The 17,686-nt window shown below is 42.8% G+C and overlaps 1 protein-coding gene across 5 annotated transcripts in view; it reads left to right on the forward strand.

Moving 5' to 3' along the window:
* LOC128697714 (inositol-trisphosphate 3-kinase homolog) overlaps window positions 1–17,686 on the forward strand; it is a 212,858-nt gene that overhangs the window by 174,164 nt on the left and 21,008 nt on the right. For 2 of the 5 annotated variants that reach the window (XR_011393942.1, XM_053789568.2), the window contains exon 1: window positions 933–1,731. The exons of the other annotated variants lie outside the window; for them this stretch is intronic. Coding sequence is in view for 1 of the 2 variants with exons in the window: in XM_053789568.2 (XP_053645543.1) it covers window positions 1,612–1,731 (120 nt within the window). In the remaining variant the exon portion in view is untranslated. Of the gene's footprint in view, window positions 1–932; window positions 1,732–17,686 lie in introns of those variants that run through there. 5 annotated transcript variants of the gene reach the window in all.

Genomic DNA, 17,686 nt, shown 5'->3' on the forward strand with positions numbered 1-17,686 from the left:
CAGTTTTACATGACATTTACTGTTATTGAGTTAAGAGTCGCAGCAAACATCACGCGCTTTAATAAGTCTTCTCATCACCAGCATCAAACTCTTCCCCCCTTGAAGAGGTAATTTATTTAGGTTCGTTTATATTATTATTATTATTATTACCACCATAACTAAGCTCTAAATCCATAAGGGTCATACAACGCTGCAAGTTCGTTTATAATTATACAGTTCTGAGTCATCACCTAATCTAGTAATCCTAGTTTATTAAAAGTATTTTTTGCCCTGGTGTTTACCGCCTCGTGTGTAGTCGACGTATGTAGATGACCCCATTGCACATCGTAGTGAAGAACTTGGTTATAGATTACAATTGTACAGTGGTTGCAATAGACACACGATAGTTTCAGGCAGACATTGGCAAATTATGTTAAGATTACAGAAGGAAACACTAAAAATAAGAGTGACTTGTTTCCATATCACATCCTGGAAGTGACTCAGACGTACTCCATGAAGGCTTACATAGTTGCTTCCTATTGAAGGAGGTACTTGAGAGAAGTTTCAACATTACAATGAAATGTATGTGCAATTCCAGTACAAGTTGGACGGAGCTAGTCTGAAGTGTGACGACACTGACCAGCTACAGGGTAAACTGTTTATCTAAACAGGCAGAAGCAGACGCACGCGTATCACCCCACTCCCTCTGCTCCCTTTCATTCCCACTCCACTCTACTCTCTTCCCTCCCATTCTCCATCTTTTCCACTTTTTCTCTCATTCTTTCATTTTTTTCACATTCCCACTCCTCACATTTCCCTTATCCCTCTTTCCTTTCCAAACATAAGCGTCAAAGGATCCCTCTCTTTCCTCCTCCCCTCTCCACCTACCCCGCACCCCATCGCCAAGGTTTCCCCCTCACCCCTTCCCCATCCCCAACGCAGCTTGATCTAGCTGCCCCGCTCTCAGAGCTTCAGTTGGTGGTGAGCAGCAAGACAGTGTGTATCGTTACACCGTTGTGTCCATATCTTTGATGGCTCTGGCCATCCTTTTCAAATTAAGCTGGAGAGCTTACACTTTGGCGCAAGTTATCGTACGATCACCCCACGTTAAACAGCTCTCCGGAGAAAGTGTACTTTCTTTTGTGGATAAGTGAGATTTCGTTAACAACTTCAAATAGAAAATCGTGCGGGAATTGGTGTGTGTGTGTATGGTGTTAGCCTAGTGTGACTGAAGTGAATAAACAGCCCTTGTTTGGCCATACCATAGAAAGTTGGGCGTTAAGTCCGGTTGGCCTGAATAGTGTGATTCACTGGAAGGAGAGTTCCTGTGTCCCTGCTAGACGAACACCAGTACTTTGGTCGCTATATTGACTACAATTTGAGTGCCTCTTAAACTCTTTTGACTCAGCGCGGGCTTGAGCGCTTTATGGCTACAAGGTCTCGCCAATTAATATTTATTGTTACACACCATAAGCCACATCAGATACTGTTACTTAAGCTCATTAAAATCACACCAAACTATAGGACGAAAGAGAGATTCAGTTGACAGCATACTATAGCACCCGCTGCAAGTACAGTTTTTTGAATCTTGATTGGTATAATTTTGTGAAGCAGCACGTCTATTGTCTCAAGATGAAGGCATCCGTGCAACTACCCTTAAGCCAAGTGGAGGGAGAAATAGAGGTTCACACGCGAACCAAAGCCAAGGAACCTCACGACCTGGCTGTCCTCAGACTCCTGCTGCTGCTTCAAGTAAGTCAACTTCCTTATGCGAACAATTCTCGCATCTCATCAACGTCGTGGTGCTGGTGAATGGCTCTTAATCTGAGGAACTGGAGCTGCTTTTCCCATCTCGGATCACTTGATTGAACACCTGATTGACAGTTATTCACTTAGGCGATGTATACGTGTCATAGTAGTCTGTGTGCATGAGACCTTACGGGTTTAGCACTCCCCCATGAATTACGTGTAAATGGAGACATGCACAGTTTAAGAAATTTATTGAGAATACCGCCACAGGTGGCTTCTTCAGTCCTCAATAGACGTCTTTAACTGTGCATGTGTGTGTGTACAATGTACACAGACATGCTACCGACAGTATGTACACTACATACCGTCGGTAGCATCATATCTTTCCAATCATGGTAGTCTGTGGTACCTGTGTGATAGTACCTTTATAAGGTCTGAATATCAGGAATGCTTACCCCATTCTAACTTACTTATAACGTCTCAATATACCAGTGTCCTGCTACCCAGGCCTTACGAAGGTGCTACATACAGGTACCAGTAGACTTACGTGGTTCCAAAGGGTTTAACGCTTCTCCACTAATTAAACTTTTAATTGCATCGCGAATATGGCAGAGTAAAAGATGAATGAAAGTAGTAAGTGTAGCATCCTAAGGTAAGAATGTAGATGTTTATATTTTTGATAATAAAGCACCAAAAATTACATTAGCCTTGAACATAATTTATCTCATAATTAGTAATTCATGTTTCCGATATATTATTGAATAAATTTTAGTTTAATCATAATTTTAAATGTGATTTAAATTGCTGTTTGTTACCATTTAGTTTATAAATTTCGCGACGTTCAAGTATTTATATCTTAAGGAGGGGGGTGCGTTGATCTTAATGAATGGCTCTTCAACCAAGGATTTGGAGCTACCCTCTCCTCGGATCAAAACTCATTACATCCTATTTCTAAGATGCTGTTTAAGTCGCATTACTATTACTATAATTTTTGTTATAGCTATTGTAACGCTGTTTGACCCTTACAGGTTTAGCGCTTGGTTATTATAATAAATTATAGATATTATAATTACAAAGATATTTATTTACTGCAATATATTTTTCCATGTTTTGTAGACAAAAGTTTCTTCTGGAAACTTTATTCCAACTTTATTTGAAATACTTGTCTAAATATTCTACTTCCAGGTAGCCTGACTAGCAAGGTCACTCATAATACTTTGTCTCCCATGTACAGTACTGAACTATACCTACACCACCATCCAAACCTATTGAACCTTACTTAAGCCACACTATCAGCCACACCCCCTGAACGCTACTTAACCCACACCATCAGCCACACCCCCTGAACACTACTTAACCCACACCATCAGCCACACCCCCTGAACACTACTTAACCCACACCATCAGCCACACCCCCTGAACACTACTTAACCCACACCATCAGCCACACCCCCTGAACACTACTTAACCCACACCATCAGCCACACCCCCTGAACGCTACTTAACCCACACCATCTGCCACACCCCCTGAACGCTACTTAACCCACACCATCTGCCACACCCCCTGAACGCTACTTAACCCACACCATCAGCCACACCCCCTGAACACTACTTAACCCACACCATCAGCCACACCCCCTGAACACTACTTAACCCACACCATCAGCCACACCCCCTGAACACTACTTAACCCACACCATCAGCCACACCCCCTGAACACTACTTAACCCACACCATCAGCCACACCCCCTGAACACTACTTAACCCACACCATCAGCCACACCCCCTGAACGCTACTTAACCCACACCATCAGCCACACCCCCTGAACGCTACTTAACCCACACCATCTGCCACACCCCCTGAACGCTACTTAACCCACACCATCTGCCACACCCCCTGAACACTACTTAACCCACACCATCAGCCACACCCCCTGAACACTACTTAATCCACACCATCAGCCACACCCCCTGAACACTACTTAACCCACACCATCAGCCACACCCCCTGAACACTACTTAACCCACACCATCAGCCACACCCCCTGAACACTACTTAACCCACACCATCAGCCACACCCCCTGAACACTACTTAACCCACACCATCAGCCACACCCACTGAACTCTACTTAAGCCGGGGGGGGGAAGTGACGTGATGCTGGTGAAAGGCTTATCAAAACTTATACCTTCCCATTCCTCTTGAGAGTTTAACGCTTCATTATGAATATAATAAAATACACAAGTTCTTGATCCTAAGTGTCTTTCGTAGTTTCTGATATACTAAAGATTTCTTCCTTCTTTTATAAACACAAATTTCAAGGTTCAGTTTCGTACTGTGTTTTTTTTTTTTTTTTTTTTTTTTTTAAGCCATGGATTGAGACGTTTGGGGTCTTTTTGTTTTAGCTGAAGACTCGTTTTCGCCATTTTATTTTTGGGTAGCGATTAGCCTAAGTTTATGCGTGTTATGTAGGAGTTCTTGGTTACTCGGTACACAAGGTTCAGAATGTTACTAGTAGGATTTTTTAATGCAAGGTCATTAATTTTGAATTTTACCTGTACATTAGTTAAGAATACTTTAATCACTAAAATAGAAACTAAATATTGTGTAGGCGTTCCTGGTTACTGGGGTTCAGAATGCAGATGTAAGATTTTTTAATGCAAGGTCATTAGTCATGAATAGTTGCACATGTCATAAATACTTTAATCACTAAAATAGAAACTAAGATAAATTTTGTGTATATTAACCTGTCAGTGTGCATACCATCTTGGATAAATTGTGATGGCTGCCATCGTGAATCAGTTCCTGAATTAATTCACCTTCTCCAGAGGCTTGGACAAGTAACAGATCTCCAGTTAGTAATGATGCTTTAATTTGTAAGGATTTCTCATGGGGCGGGTTTAGTCATCACACTGGTGATTTCGGTCTATGGGACCACCGCCTTTCGTTAACTTCCCTAACAACCCTTTAAAAAAAGTAATTTAGATTACATCATAACCGTTTTAAAATATCTTGGACAACATGTAAGCAGACATACATCAGCGGCATTAAGGATGCCATCAGAGGGAACTGGAGCTGGTTCATAATAATCTTGTTTAGTCATAAACTAGGATGCTAGTTGCTGACGGTCAGTATCGCTAAGTTATGAATTATGGAACACTTCCAACAAATTAACATATAAAACTATTTTTAGACTTTGAATATTTTCTTTTATAATTCAGAGATATGTTAACAGGCACAAGTTATTAATTGTAAACTTCGACTGTAATAGATGCTAGCAAACAATGTTACGAGCTTTTTATAAGAAAGAAATCTGTAAATCTCAGAAGATATTTGAAAATATCAGTACAAAAAAAAAAGAAATTTTTAACCACATCCTCAGCGCAGCGCTAAGAGAAAGAAACCTTATTACATTATACTGATGTAAATAAAACTGACCAATTTATTCGCCTTTGGGGCAAAATTTAAAAATTATAAATTTGAAATTTTCTCCACTTGCCTTCGTTATCAGTTTAAAAAAATAATAATTAAAAACTCATTTTGGTTAGTCACAACTGCAGCAGCCAACTTTATCCAACCATTATGCTTTTTATGTATTAGATCCCACACATTATCATTATACGCAGTATTGGCTCTTCAGTCCTCCACAGAAGATGTGTTTATTGGATATTATATTTCTAAAAGGCGCTCCCAAGAAAGCATATTACCACAGTAATCTCTCTTAAATTAATTGCGAAGGCAACTTTCAAGAATAATCTCTTTCCTGTCAATCAGCAAATAAATTATACTGATGGCGCCAAAGACGAACCCCGTGTATATATGACCAAAACCCGCGCCAGGGAACACTTATTCTGTTTCAGACAAGATAAGATTTCGTTCGGATGTTTAACCCCGTAGGGTTAGCCACACAACACAAACACCTTAACTACTGGGAACGCCTGGAAGCATTTGACTTCTACTCACTGGATTGCAGGCGAGAGACATAATCTACACTTGGAAGATCCTGGAGGGACTGGTCCCTGATCTGCACACAGAAATCACTCCCTACGAAAGCAGCATACCCCCAGTGAAAAGTAGGGGCGCCATTGGTACACTTAAGAGAAAACACAATAAGTGTCCGGGACCCAAGACTGTTCAACAGCCTCCCACCAGCCATAAAGGGAATTACCAATAGTCCCTTTCTTGTCTTCAAGAGGGAGCTGGACAGATACCTAGTCAGTGGTGGATCAGCCGGGCTATGGTTCGTACGTTAGACTGCGTGCGGCCAGCAGTAACAGCCTGGCTGATCAGGCCCTGATCCACCAGGAGGCCTGGTCATGGACCGGGCCGCGGGGACGTTGATCCCCAGAATGCCCTCCAGGTAGGTAGACCCAGATAGCCCAAGAAGACAGTGCGTCATTGAGGACTATTATTTCCATTGGGGTCCTCAATCTTTTCCCCCAGGATGCTACCCACACCAGTCGACTAACACCCAGGTACCTACTTGCTGCTAGGTGAACAGGAAATGCGTCGAAAATGTTTCTACGCCGCCGGGAATCGAACCTGCGCTCTCCGTGTGTGAAGCGAGAGCTTTGCCAGCCAGGCCACGGGGTCACCCCAAACCTTACCTAACCTTACGAGCCTTGTGACAGGGCTACATCTGTTCTTGTTGCCACTTACTTAAGAACTACGTTGAGATAGGCATAAGAAATAACATTTGGTCATCTACATTATGCTGGGCTTGTACAGTACAAATCGAGTTTATAAGTTATGACCAGGAACTTGATAATTAGTGATTCTGTAACAGAGCTGAATGAACTAGACTCACATATGGCAATATTCTCACTAGAGAAGTCGGGTTTAAAAGTAAAAAAAAAAAATAACAATTCTTATGAATGCCCTGATGTATAGCCCTTGTGGCTTAGCGCTTCTTTTTGATTATAATAATAATAATAATATGAATGCCCTGTCACATTAAAACCAACATAAGGTCTTTAGCTAATTTGAAAAGTAAAATATAAAATTATTTTGTAAGTAATATAACAGCATACCTTATTTATGACTGGCGTGTGCAGGGTAGCAAGTTATATATTATATAGTTCCCGGGTCTTCATGATCTTGCCTTACCCTACACAAGTTGCATAATGTATACAATCAGCTTTGTCGGACAAAAAAATGCATTTACGTCAGTGGTACTCATTAACTATGCAATGTCTGGCATTCTAGATCATTCAGGAAACATAGGATGTGTCAGTCGAATTGTGCGGGTGCTACCTCAACTACAATTGTGTGATGCTATTCTCATGCATTCCATTTTCCTTGTGTAGGGGAGATAGACCAGCCTGAAAGATGTTGACTCTCAGCTAATAGCAACTCCAGTTCTGCCGGAACAAAACATTTGTGTTTTATTGTAAAGTGCTACACTTAAAATGTACATTTGACAATGTCCTTGCCACCTTACTGAAGTTTCTTACCTCAGGCTGGTATATTTCATTACTTCCTATATATGTAACTCATCCTTTGTAGTGGATTATGACAGGAAAAGGTTCACCCCTCCCCCCCCCCCATAGTATAACTTGTATATAATAGGGTAATAGCACACTACCGGTGTATTCTTGTTCGGTAAAGTAAAACTCAACATTGTATTTCTGTCTTTTATAGTATTATTGTCAGGATAAACAATTAATAGCTTCTTTTCGAGAAAAAAATAAATGGTAGGAGAGGATCACATTTAGATTTCAACAAGATGCTTTGTGTCAGCTGTATTTCATCCCTAATACGACGTGTATCCGACCACTTTCCCCGCCACTTGAGTGTATCATTCATGGAAAGACAGCCTAGTGTTTGACCGGACATAGGATGTGTTAACACACAGGATGCACGCAGATACACACACACACACACACACACACACGCACACGCACACATACACACATACACCTACACACACACACACACCTACACACACATACCTACACACACACACACACACACACACGCACTCTCATACCTACACACACACACACACCACTACAAACACACACACACACACCTACAAACACACACACACACACCTACAAACACACATACACACACCTACAAACACACACACACACACACACACACACACCTACACACACACACCTACACACACACACCTACACACACACACCTACACACCTACAAAGACAGGATGTTCCAGAGATTGGACACAGTAACAAGGGGACACAGTTGGAAGCTGAAGACACAGATGAATCACAGGGATGTTAGGAAGTATTTCTTCAGCCACAGAGTAGTCATTAAGTGGAATAGTTTGGGAAGCGATGTAGTGGAGGCAGGATCCATACATAGCTTTAAGCAGAGGTATGATAAAGCTCACGGCTCAGGGAGAGTGACCTAGTAGCGATCAGTGAAGAGGCGGGGCCAGGAGCTCGGACTCGACCCCCGCAACCTAAACTAGGTGAGTACACACACACACACCTGCACACACACACCTACACACACCTACACACATACACCTACACACATACACCTACACACACACACACCTACACACACACACCTTCACACACACACACCTACACACACACACACACACATACACACACATACACACACATACACACACACACATACATACACACATACGTAAACACACACACACACACAAACACAAGCACTACACACACACACACCTACACACACACACCTACACACACACACCTACACACACACCTACACACACCTACACACACCTACACACACACACACCTGCACACACACACACCTACACACACACACACCTACACACACACACCTACACACACACACACCTACACACACAAACCTACACACACACACCTACACACACACACCTACACACACACACACACACACACACCTACACACACACCTACACACACACCTACACACACACACACACACACACACACACACACACACACACACACACACACACACCTATACACACACACCTACACACACACACCTATACACACACACACCTATACACACACACACCTATACACACACACACCTACACACACACACACCTACACACACACACACCTACACACACACACACACACACACACACACACACACACACACACACACACACACACACACACACACACACACACACACACACACACACACACACAGCGCCAGCTACAGTTTGGAACCCTCACCTAGCTAAGCATGCAAAGGTTTGCAACAAGACTAGTCCCGGAGCTAAGGGGTATGTCCTACCAGGAGAGGTTAAGGGAAATTGACGTGACGACACTGAAAGACAGGAGAGATAGGGGGGATATGATAACGACATATAAAATGCAGAGAGGAATCGACAAGGTGGATAGAGAGAGGATGTTCTAGAGATGGGACACAGCAATAAGGGGTCACAGTTGGAAGCTGAAGACTCAGATGAATCACAGGGATGTTAGGAAGTATTTCTTCAGTCACAGAGTTGTCAGGAAGTGGAATAGTCTGGGAAGTGATGTAGTGGAGGCAGGATCCATACATGATATGAGATAAAGTAATTACAGTGACTGGCGTCAGAAAGATAAGAGGAATATTTAGATAGGAAGCATGAGACTAGGTATAAATAGAGCTGAATCGTCTAAGGATCAGTTCTAGAATATACTCTCATAGATGTAAACCACTCAATAGATATACATGGTACTGATGAGGAAAGAAACTGCTAGATTTTCACTCTGCAGGAATGCAATTGTTTTCTGCAAATTGATCTAGAATAAATCATTAACAACCACACAAACATGAACTTGAGATAACACAAATATCCCTCCTCACCCATACATGAAAACCCCTACACCTATGATAACCAATAAACGACTAATTCCAATTGCATTGGTATATGATTAACAAAACACACCATAATATGCATATATTGTCACTTTGTAAATTATAAAGTAGGACACCGTATACGTTAAATACAATTAACGTAATGTATTGAGAATAAGGTAAAAACAATATGTTCATCAAACACAGAATATATTAATAAACAAGGATCCAACACACTGACACCTCTACAAGCATCTAAAACATGCATATGAATAACATACATAGAACAATGTCCCACTGCAAAATCAAACACATATATTGAGTATACTCTTCACAAACCATGAATACACATCATACGCCCAAGTTCATACACATTCACCCGCTACATACCAGGAGGCATCATGCCTCCCCTCCTCCTCGGCCCGGTATCAGAACAAGGCCTGTGAGCCAGCAAGTGGGCGGTGAATTTTGGTCCCAGCAAGTTCTAACTCGTAGGGGTTAGAGAAGACTACATTTCTCTCCGGAGACGTACACATACTCTCCTATTACATCATATATACCAAGCTTGAACATTAAAGATCTGATTTCAGGGATCTAAACAAGGGGTCGTTCAAGACACTGTACATCACGTACGTCAGCGCAATAATCGAATATGGCGCATGAGCGTGGAAGCTACATCTAACCAGTTACATGCAGAAGCTTGAGAAAGATCAGAAGTCTGCAAGATTGGTCCCATAATTAAGATGAAACTAGAATAATTGACCTCACTTCACTGGGAGAGTCGAGGAGATGTTAACATGTAAAAGCTATCTGAAAGCTGTGCCATATATTAAAGTATTACAAATTAGAGACAAACTCAGCACGCGCGCGCGCGCGCGCGTGTGTGTGTGTGTGTGTGTGTGTACTCACCTATTTGTACTCACCTATTTGTGGTTGCAGGGGTCGAGTCACAGCTCCTGGCCCCGCCTCTTCGCTGATTGCTACTAGGTCCTCTCTCTCCCTGCCCCATGAGCTCTATCATACCTCGCCTTAAAACTATGTATGGTTCCTGCCTCCACCACATCACTTTCTAGGCTATTCCATGGCCTGACTACTCTATGACTGAAGAAATACTTCCTAACATCCCTTTGATTCATCTGAGTCTTCAACTTCCAATTGTGACCTCTTGTGTCTGTGTCCCATCTCTGGAACATCCCGTCTTTGTCCACCTCGTCTATTCCGCGCAGTATTTTATATGTCGTTATCATGTCTCCCCTGACCCTCCTGGCCTCCAGTGTCGTCAGGCCGATTTCCCTCAACCTTTCTTCATAGGACAATCCCCGTAGCTCTGGGACTAGTCTTGTTGCAAACCTTTGCACTTTCTCTAATTTCTTGACGTGCTTGACTAGGTGTGGATTCCAAACTGGTGCTGCATACTCCAGTATGGGCCTGACGTAGATGGTGTACAGAGTCTTAAACGAATCCTTACTGAGGTATCGGAACGCTATCCGTAGGTTTGCCAGGCGCCCGTATGCTGCAGCAGTTATCTGATTGATGTGCGCCTCAGGAGATATGCTCGGTGTTATACTCACCCCCAGATCTTTTTCCTTTAGTGAGGTTTGCAGTCTTTGGCCATCTAAACTATATTGTGTCTGCGGTCTTCTTTGCCCTTCCCCAATCTTCATGACTTTGCATTTGGCAGGGTTAAATTCAAGGAGCCAGTTGCTGGACCAGGCTTGTAGCCTGTCCAGATCTCTTTGTAGTCCTGCCTGATCCTCGTCCGATTCGATTCTTCTCATTAACTTCACATCGTCTGCAAACAAGGACACTTCTGAGTCTATCCCTTCCGTTATGTCGTTCACGTATACCAAGAACAGCACAGGTCCTAGGACTGACCCCTGTGGAACCCCGCTTGTCACAGGCGCCCACTCTGACACCTCGTCGCGTACCATGACTCGTTGTTTCCTCCCTGTCAGATATTCTCTGATCCATTGCAGTGCCTTTCCTGTTATGTGTGCCTGGTCCTCTAGCTTTTGCAGTAACCTCTTGTGAGGAACTGTGTCGAAAGCCTTCTTGCAGTCCAAAAATACGCAGTCGATCCACCCCTCTCTCTCTTGTCTTACTTCTGTCACCTTGTCATAAAACTCTAGTAGGTTTGTGACACAGGATTTTCCTTCCCTGAAACCGTGCTGGTTGTCAATTATACACTTGTTTCTTTCCAGGTGCCCCACCACTCTCCTCCTGATGATCTTCTCCATGACCTTGCATACTATACACGTTAGAGATACAGGCCTGTAGTTTAGTGCCTCATGTCTGTCTCCCTTTTTAAAAATTGGGACTACATTTGCCATTTTCCATACCTCAGGGAGTTGCCCAGTTTCAAATGATGTGTTGAAGATCTTTGTTAATGGCTCACACAATATCTCTGCTCCCTCTTTAAGGACCCATGGAGAGATGTTGTCTGGTCCCACCGCCTTTGAGGTGTCAAGTTCGCATAGCAGCTTCTTCACCTCCTCCTTGGTTATATGTACCTCATCCAGCACTTGCTGGTGTGCCCCCCTGTTCTGATTTCTTGGAGTCCTACTGGTTTCCACTGTAAATACCTCTTTAAATCTTGTGTTGAGCTCCTGACATACCTCTCGGTCGTTTCTTGTGAATTCCCCATCACCCTTCCTCAGTCTGATTACCTGGTCCTTGACTGTTGTTTTCCTCCTGATGTGGCTGTACAACAGCTTCGGGTCAGTCTTTACTTTTGATGCTATGTCATTTTCATATTGTCTCTGAGCCTCCCTTCTTATCTGTGCATATTCGTTTCTGGCTCTTCGGCTGATTTCTTTATTTTCCTGAGTTCTCTGTCTTCTGTACCTTTTCCATTCTCTATTACACCTAGTTTTTGCCTCCCTACACCTTTGGGTGAACCAAGGACTCGTTCTGTTCTTCCCATTATTTCTGTTTCCCTTGGGAACAAACCTCTCCTCTGCCTCCTTGCATTTTGTTGCTACATAGTCCATCATTTCTTGTACTGGTTTTCCTGTCAGTTCCCTCTCCCACTGAATGTCTTGAAGGAAGTTCCTCATGCCTGAGTAGTTCCCCCTTTTGTAGTTTGGTTTTTCCCAGCCTATTCCTGCTACTCTCTCCACTTGGAGCTCAACTATGTAGTCGAAGCACAGAACCACATGATCACTAGCTCCCAGGGGCCTTTCATACATGATACCCTCGATGTCCGAACTACTCATGGTGAATACAAGGTCCAACCTTGCTGGTTCATCCTCTCCTCTCTCTCTGGTAGTGTCTCTAACATGTTGATGCATGAGGTTCTCCAGTACCACATCCATCATCTTGGCTCTCCATGTTTCGGGACCCCCATGGGGCTCCAGGTTTTCCCAGTCAATCTCCTTGTGATTGAAATCACCCACAACTAGTAACTTTGCTCCCCCCATGTGTGCTCTCCTGGCCACCTCGGCTAGTGTGTTGATCATTGCTCTGTTGCTCTCATCGTATTCTTCTCTTGGCCTCCTGCAGTTCTGTGGTGGGTTGTACATTACTGCAATTATCACCTTATGTCCCTCAGACTGGATTGTTCCTACTAAGTAGTCCCTTTCGCCCATGCCATCCATTCCTTCCATTTTCTCAAAACCCCACTGGTTTTTAATGAGCAGTGCAACTCCTCCTCCCCCTCTCCTCCCTCTGTCTTTCCTGAAGATTTGATATCCCGATGGAAAGATTGAATCTGTTATTATTCTGGTGAGTTTTGTTTCTGTGAGTGCTATTATGTCTGGGGATGTCTCTTTGATTCTTTCGTGCCACTCCTCATACTTGTTTGTTATTCCATCTGCATTTGTATACCACACCTTCAACTTCTTTTCTGAGACTGTAGTCTGGGAAGTATATTGGGGTTGGGGAAGTGGGAGACCTGGTAAGGAACTATGGGTTGTTGCTGTGGGGGTGAAGTTTGTAATGTAGTGGGTGGGGGCATTGGATGTGGCATGGGTGTTTTGATTTAGAGTGTTTGGTTGCACTGGGGTTGACCTGGTTGGGAGGCTTCTATAGAAAGTTGTGAGGGAGGCTGTATTAGATCTTCTTCCTGGGTCTGGGATCTCCTGTCTGTCTTCTCCATCCCCTCTCTTTCCTCCTTTCGCCTTTGTACCATCTCTCTCAGTTTCTTCCTTTCTTCTTGTGTTCTGTCGCGGTCGAGATACACCCTCCTGTGTGTGTGTGTGTGTGTGTGTGTGTGTGTGTGTGTGTGTGTGTGTGTGTGTGTGTGTGTAAGGGAGGGGAGGGGGATTGGTGGTGGTTTTGTTCATCAGGAAAAAGAAAGTCTCTTGACGTGGGTGTTGTCAGAGGATGGCCAGCACAGTGATTAAGCAACCAGCACTGTCGTACCAGTGCTGGGTAGAAGATATTAAGCAACCACTGTCTTACCGGAGCTATGACTCGTGGTTAAGCATCCGTTAGCTAGGTTTTTTATTTTCCACTCCCCCTCGTGTCGTTGAATAGGGGTTAAAGCGACTAAAGATAAATTTTACTCGATTATAGTTTAAGAGGTGGGGGTAAGGAGCTCAAACTTATCCCCTCAAACCCTACTGTGAGTAGACACCTACACCAGACAGGTTTCAGAGCTGAGAGATACTACGTATCTTGAGACTAAAGGAGCAAGCCTCATGTAACTAGCGAACATAAGTGCTGGGAGGGATATGATCACGATGTTTAAAATACTCAGAGGAATATGGAGAGAGTGAACGTGTAGCCAAAGTGAGCATATTATATATAACTTTGCATAATTATAATCTTGGAGAAGCGCTAAACCCATAGGAGTAATACAGCGCCTGGGGAATAGGAAGTAATCACGTTTAATCCAAGAAATAGGAGTGTAGCTCAGTTTCCTTTGATCAAGAACCTTTCAGCGGCATGAAAATCACACCTTCCTTGAAGATACAACAGGCACAGCCAGGAGCACACACGTGCATGCACTCTTTCATGACCTCTACTGCTTCATTTATATCATGCCAAACATCACGTATCTTTCTCTGCTGTTACTATATTAAGACTAAGGTCGTGGCCACGATTTTTAATGTAACTACTTTGGCCTTTGAAGACTTGTTGACTTAACTATGCAGTGAAGCGAGTATGTGGTTGGCCTAGAGCTCTTGGATTAGGGCACACTTCTAACCTCTTTCTACTCACACTTTTACTATATATAACTATACAATATTTTTTTTATATTTAATGTTATATGGTACATAATGTTCTTGTTAATCTCCTTTTATGCTCATGGTTTCTGATAAAGAGGATATTATTATATCCATTAATGCACTATACTCCTGTGAATCACGGCTCATTGTAAGAAGGGTATTGCTTTGTATTATAGTGTGGGTCGTTTTGGTAAGACCCCTGCTGATCTGAGGCCCTCCTTCCATACTGACGTCACAAGCTAAGAGTTAAGTGTCTGCGCTTGTCTCTTACGTGTTGACCTCGTCTGTCCTTGTGCCTTGTGTCCTGGAATAAGTTGTGTGCTTGTGTTGGTGTGACGGGGAGGTGGAGGGTTAAAGCGTCATGGCTCCTGAAGGAGAGTGGCTGCACATTCTTCAACGTTGCTGTGACGTAGGTAGCCACTGACGTCACTGACTCAGGTTCTAGTCTGCTTACAGGCTATTCGTCTCGCCCCGTTCCTACTGTGCACCTGATACTGTACTTGCTTTTTGCATATCGGATTTGCGTCGTTTTTATGTGGTAATTATTAAAATACGAGGGTTGGTGTGCCGTTATAGTGTTGATAGTGAAACCGTCCATTAGTTTACGATAGTGTTAGTGGTATGTATCTTCTTCCAGTGGTCATGATTTAAGAGAGGTTCCTTGAAGCTTGTGAGGGGCTCATGATCCAAGGAGTTGGAGTTGTTCTTTCTTACCATGGATCGATCGTGACTGCCTTAGGTTAGGTTAAGTAAGGTTTGTCATGAAACAGGGTAAGTGTTTCCTAATGATGATGACCCGCAGCTGGAGCTTTTAGTCATCTGACGGAGGCCTCCGCTGGCTTACTGATCTAACCCCCCTTCCCTTTAAAAATCAAGGTTATAATTATAACCATTCTCCAAGCGCTATATGACCCATGTGGTTACCGTTTTTCCCTAAATCTCATTATTGCTAATCATAATATCCAGTTATGTATCTCCACTTATAGTGGAAATACATGACAACTGGTTATTTATTATTTTTAATTTAGGTATCCGCGAACGGGAGGGGTGTCTGTAAATATTATTCATAGATAAACATCAAACCAGTAGGGGTCATAGAGCGTTTGGGGAATGAAAATCAATCGAGTTCGGTTCATGGAAGAAGGGGGTGGGAGGAATATGCCCAATTCCCTTTATCAAGAGACGCACGCAAGCATCAAGGCGCCTTCCCCTAAGGGGCTTTTCATGAAACAGCTTCATTCATTGAAGCAGAGTTTATTGTTGTGTCCTGGTGGGAGTCGTGACGTCACGTCCGCTATAACTTGTATAGACGTGAAGTTAGTTTCTCCTCCCTTTGGAACTTTAAGTGTGGGGGGACCTTCATAGAGGTGAAGGGCTCTTGATCTAAGGAACTGTAGCTAATCTCCCTATGAGAAATTGTGCATGCGGTTCACAGGCATTAACCTGAATTCTTACATGCATATAATTTGGGCCAGGTACACCTGAAGTAAACATTTCATTTACTGATGGTAGTTGTACCTCGGAGATGGGTGGGACTTGAGGCACAAGGGGTCATAGCACTGTACTTCCATGTCCACTCACTCAAAACCACACTCGCACAAAGTTGGACCTATCAATAATTAAGAATTAACTTTTAATCAAACCAGTAACTCTGGTAAATTATAAGGTGTGTACTGTACATGAAATGAATATTGACCTGACTCGGGGAACATTATTGGGTCCACCATGTTTGCTACTATTATGTAAAAAAATTTTATTTATTCGCCAATTATATAAACATTCTGTATAAAATACTTATCACTTGTTTTGTGGGTAGAACACCCTCCTACACCTCTCTAACCAATGCCTAACAAAGTTGGCCAACCCCAGCAGACTATTGAGAGAGAAGGTATATGTACATAACAGTTGATGTACAGCCCAGATTTAGTTTTCATTCGTACAGCCTTATTATACCTGTAAAGTAAAAGGACACAAGTGCAACTAATGTGAAATTTTATTGTGGCAACGTTTCTCTCTCCAGGAGCTTTATCAAGCCATTATATAGGGTATATATAGGCTCAGAGTGAGGTGCAATACTAGTGGTAGTAGTAGTAGTGACAAAAGTTGTAGTAGTAGTAATACAATATGGTAGAGCAATTAATTCGTACATGAGTAAAAGGATATAAAGGCTATTACTTGGGTAACAAAAATAGGTTGGACAAATATAGACTGGATAGAGGCAGCCTGTTTCAGTGTTCACTCTCTGTAATGTACTACTACTACAACTTTTGTCACTACTACTACCACTAGTATTGCACCTCACTCTGAGCCTATATATACCCTCTGTGTCCATGTATTGTTTGTAATGGCTTGATAAAGCTCCTGGAGAGCGAAACGTTGCCACAATAAAATGTCACATTAGTTGCACTTGTATCATTTTACTTTACATATTGTCGGTAATTCTACCAACTTTATTACAATCTGTCGGACACCGCAACGTAATGGACATTTCATGCAGACCTTATTATACCTGTTTTTTCCTTATATTTCATTGTGGAGGACGTTAAATAAATTTCTCATTCTTGATTCCAGCCGATAAATCCATTTTCGGCTTTGACGACTCTGGATTATTCGCACAATTGCGCAACCAGTACGACACCGTCATATTGTCTGCGTCTCCCCCTGTATCACTCCGCGGCCACTGCACACCTCCCTTCACTCGAAATTTCTCGAAGGGTCCAAATAGCATCACAAATTTACACAAATTATATCTAATTACATTATGGTGTAAATTGCTGGCTAGACAGATACTGCAAGGAACTTGCAATCCCATTCATTGACAACTGGAACAACTTTTATGGCAAACATGATATGTATGCAAGGGATGGGGTACATCTCTCTGGGGCTGGGGTGGTAGCACTTGCAGACTCGATTGAGAAGGCCATTGGTGAAATGCCTATGATTTTAAACTGATGGAAGATAGAGGTATGGGTGTGTGTGGGAAACAAG

This window comes from Cherax quadricarinatus, chromosome 68 (genome assembly GCF_038502225.1).
Source record: "Cherax quadricarinatus isolate ZL_2023a chromosome 68, ASM3850222v1, whole genome shotgun sequence".
NCBI classification, from domain to species: Eukaryota; Metazoa; Arthropoda; class Malacostraca; order Decapoda; family Parastacidae; genus Cherax; species Cherax quadricarinatus.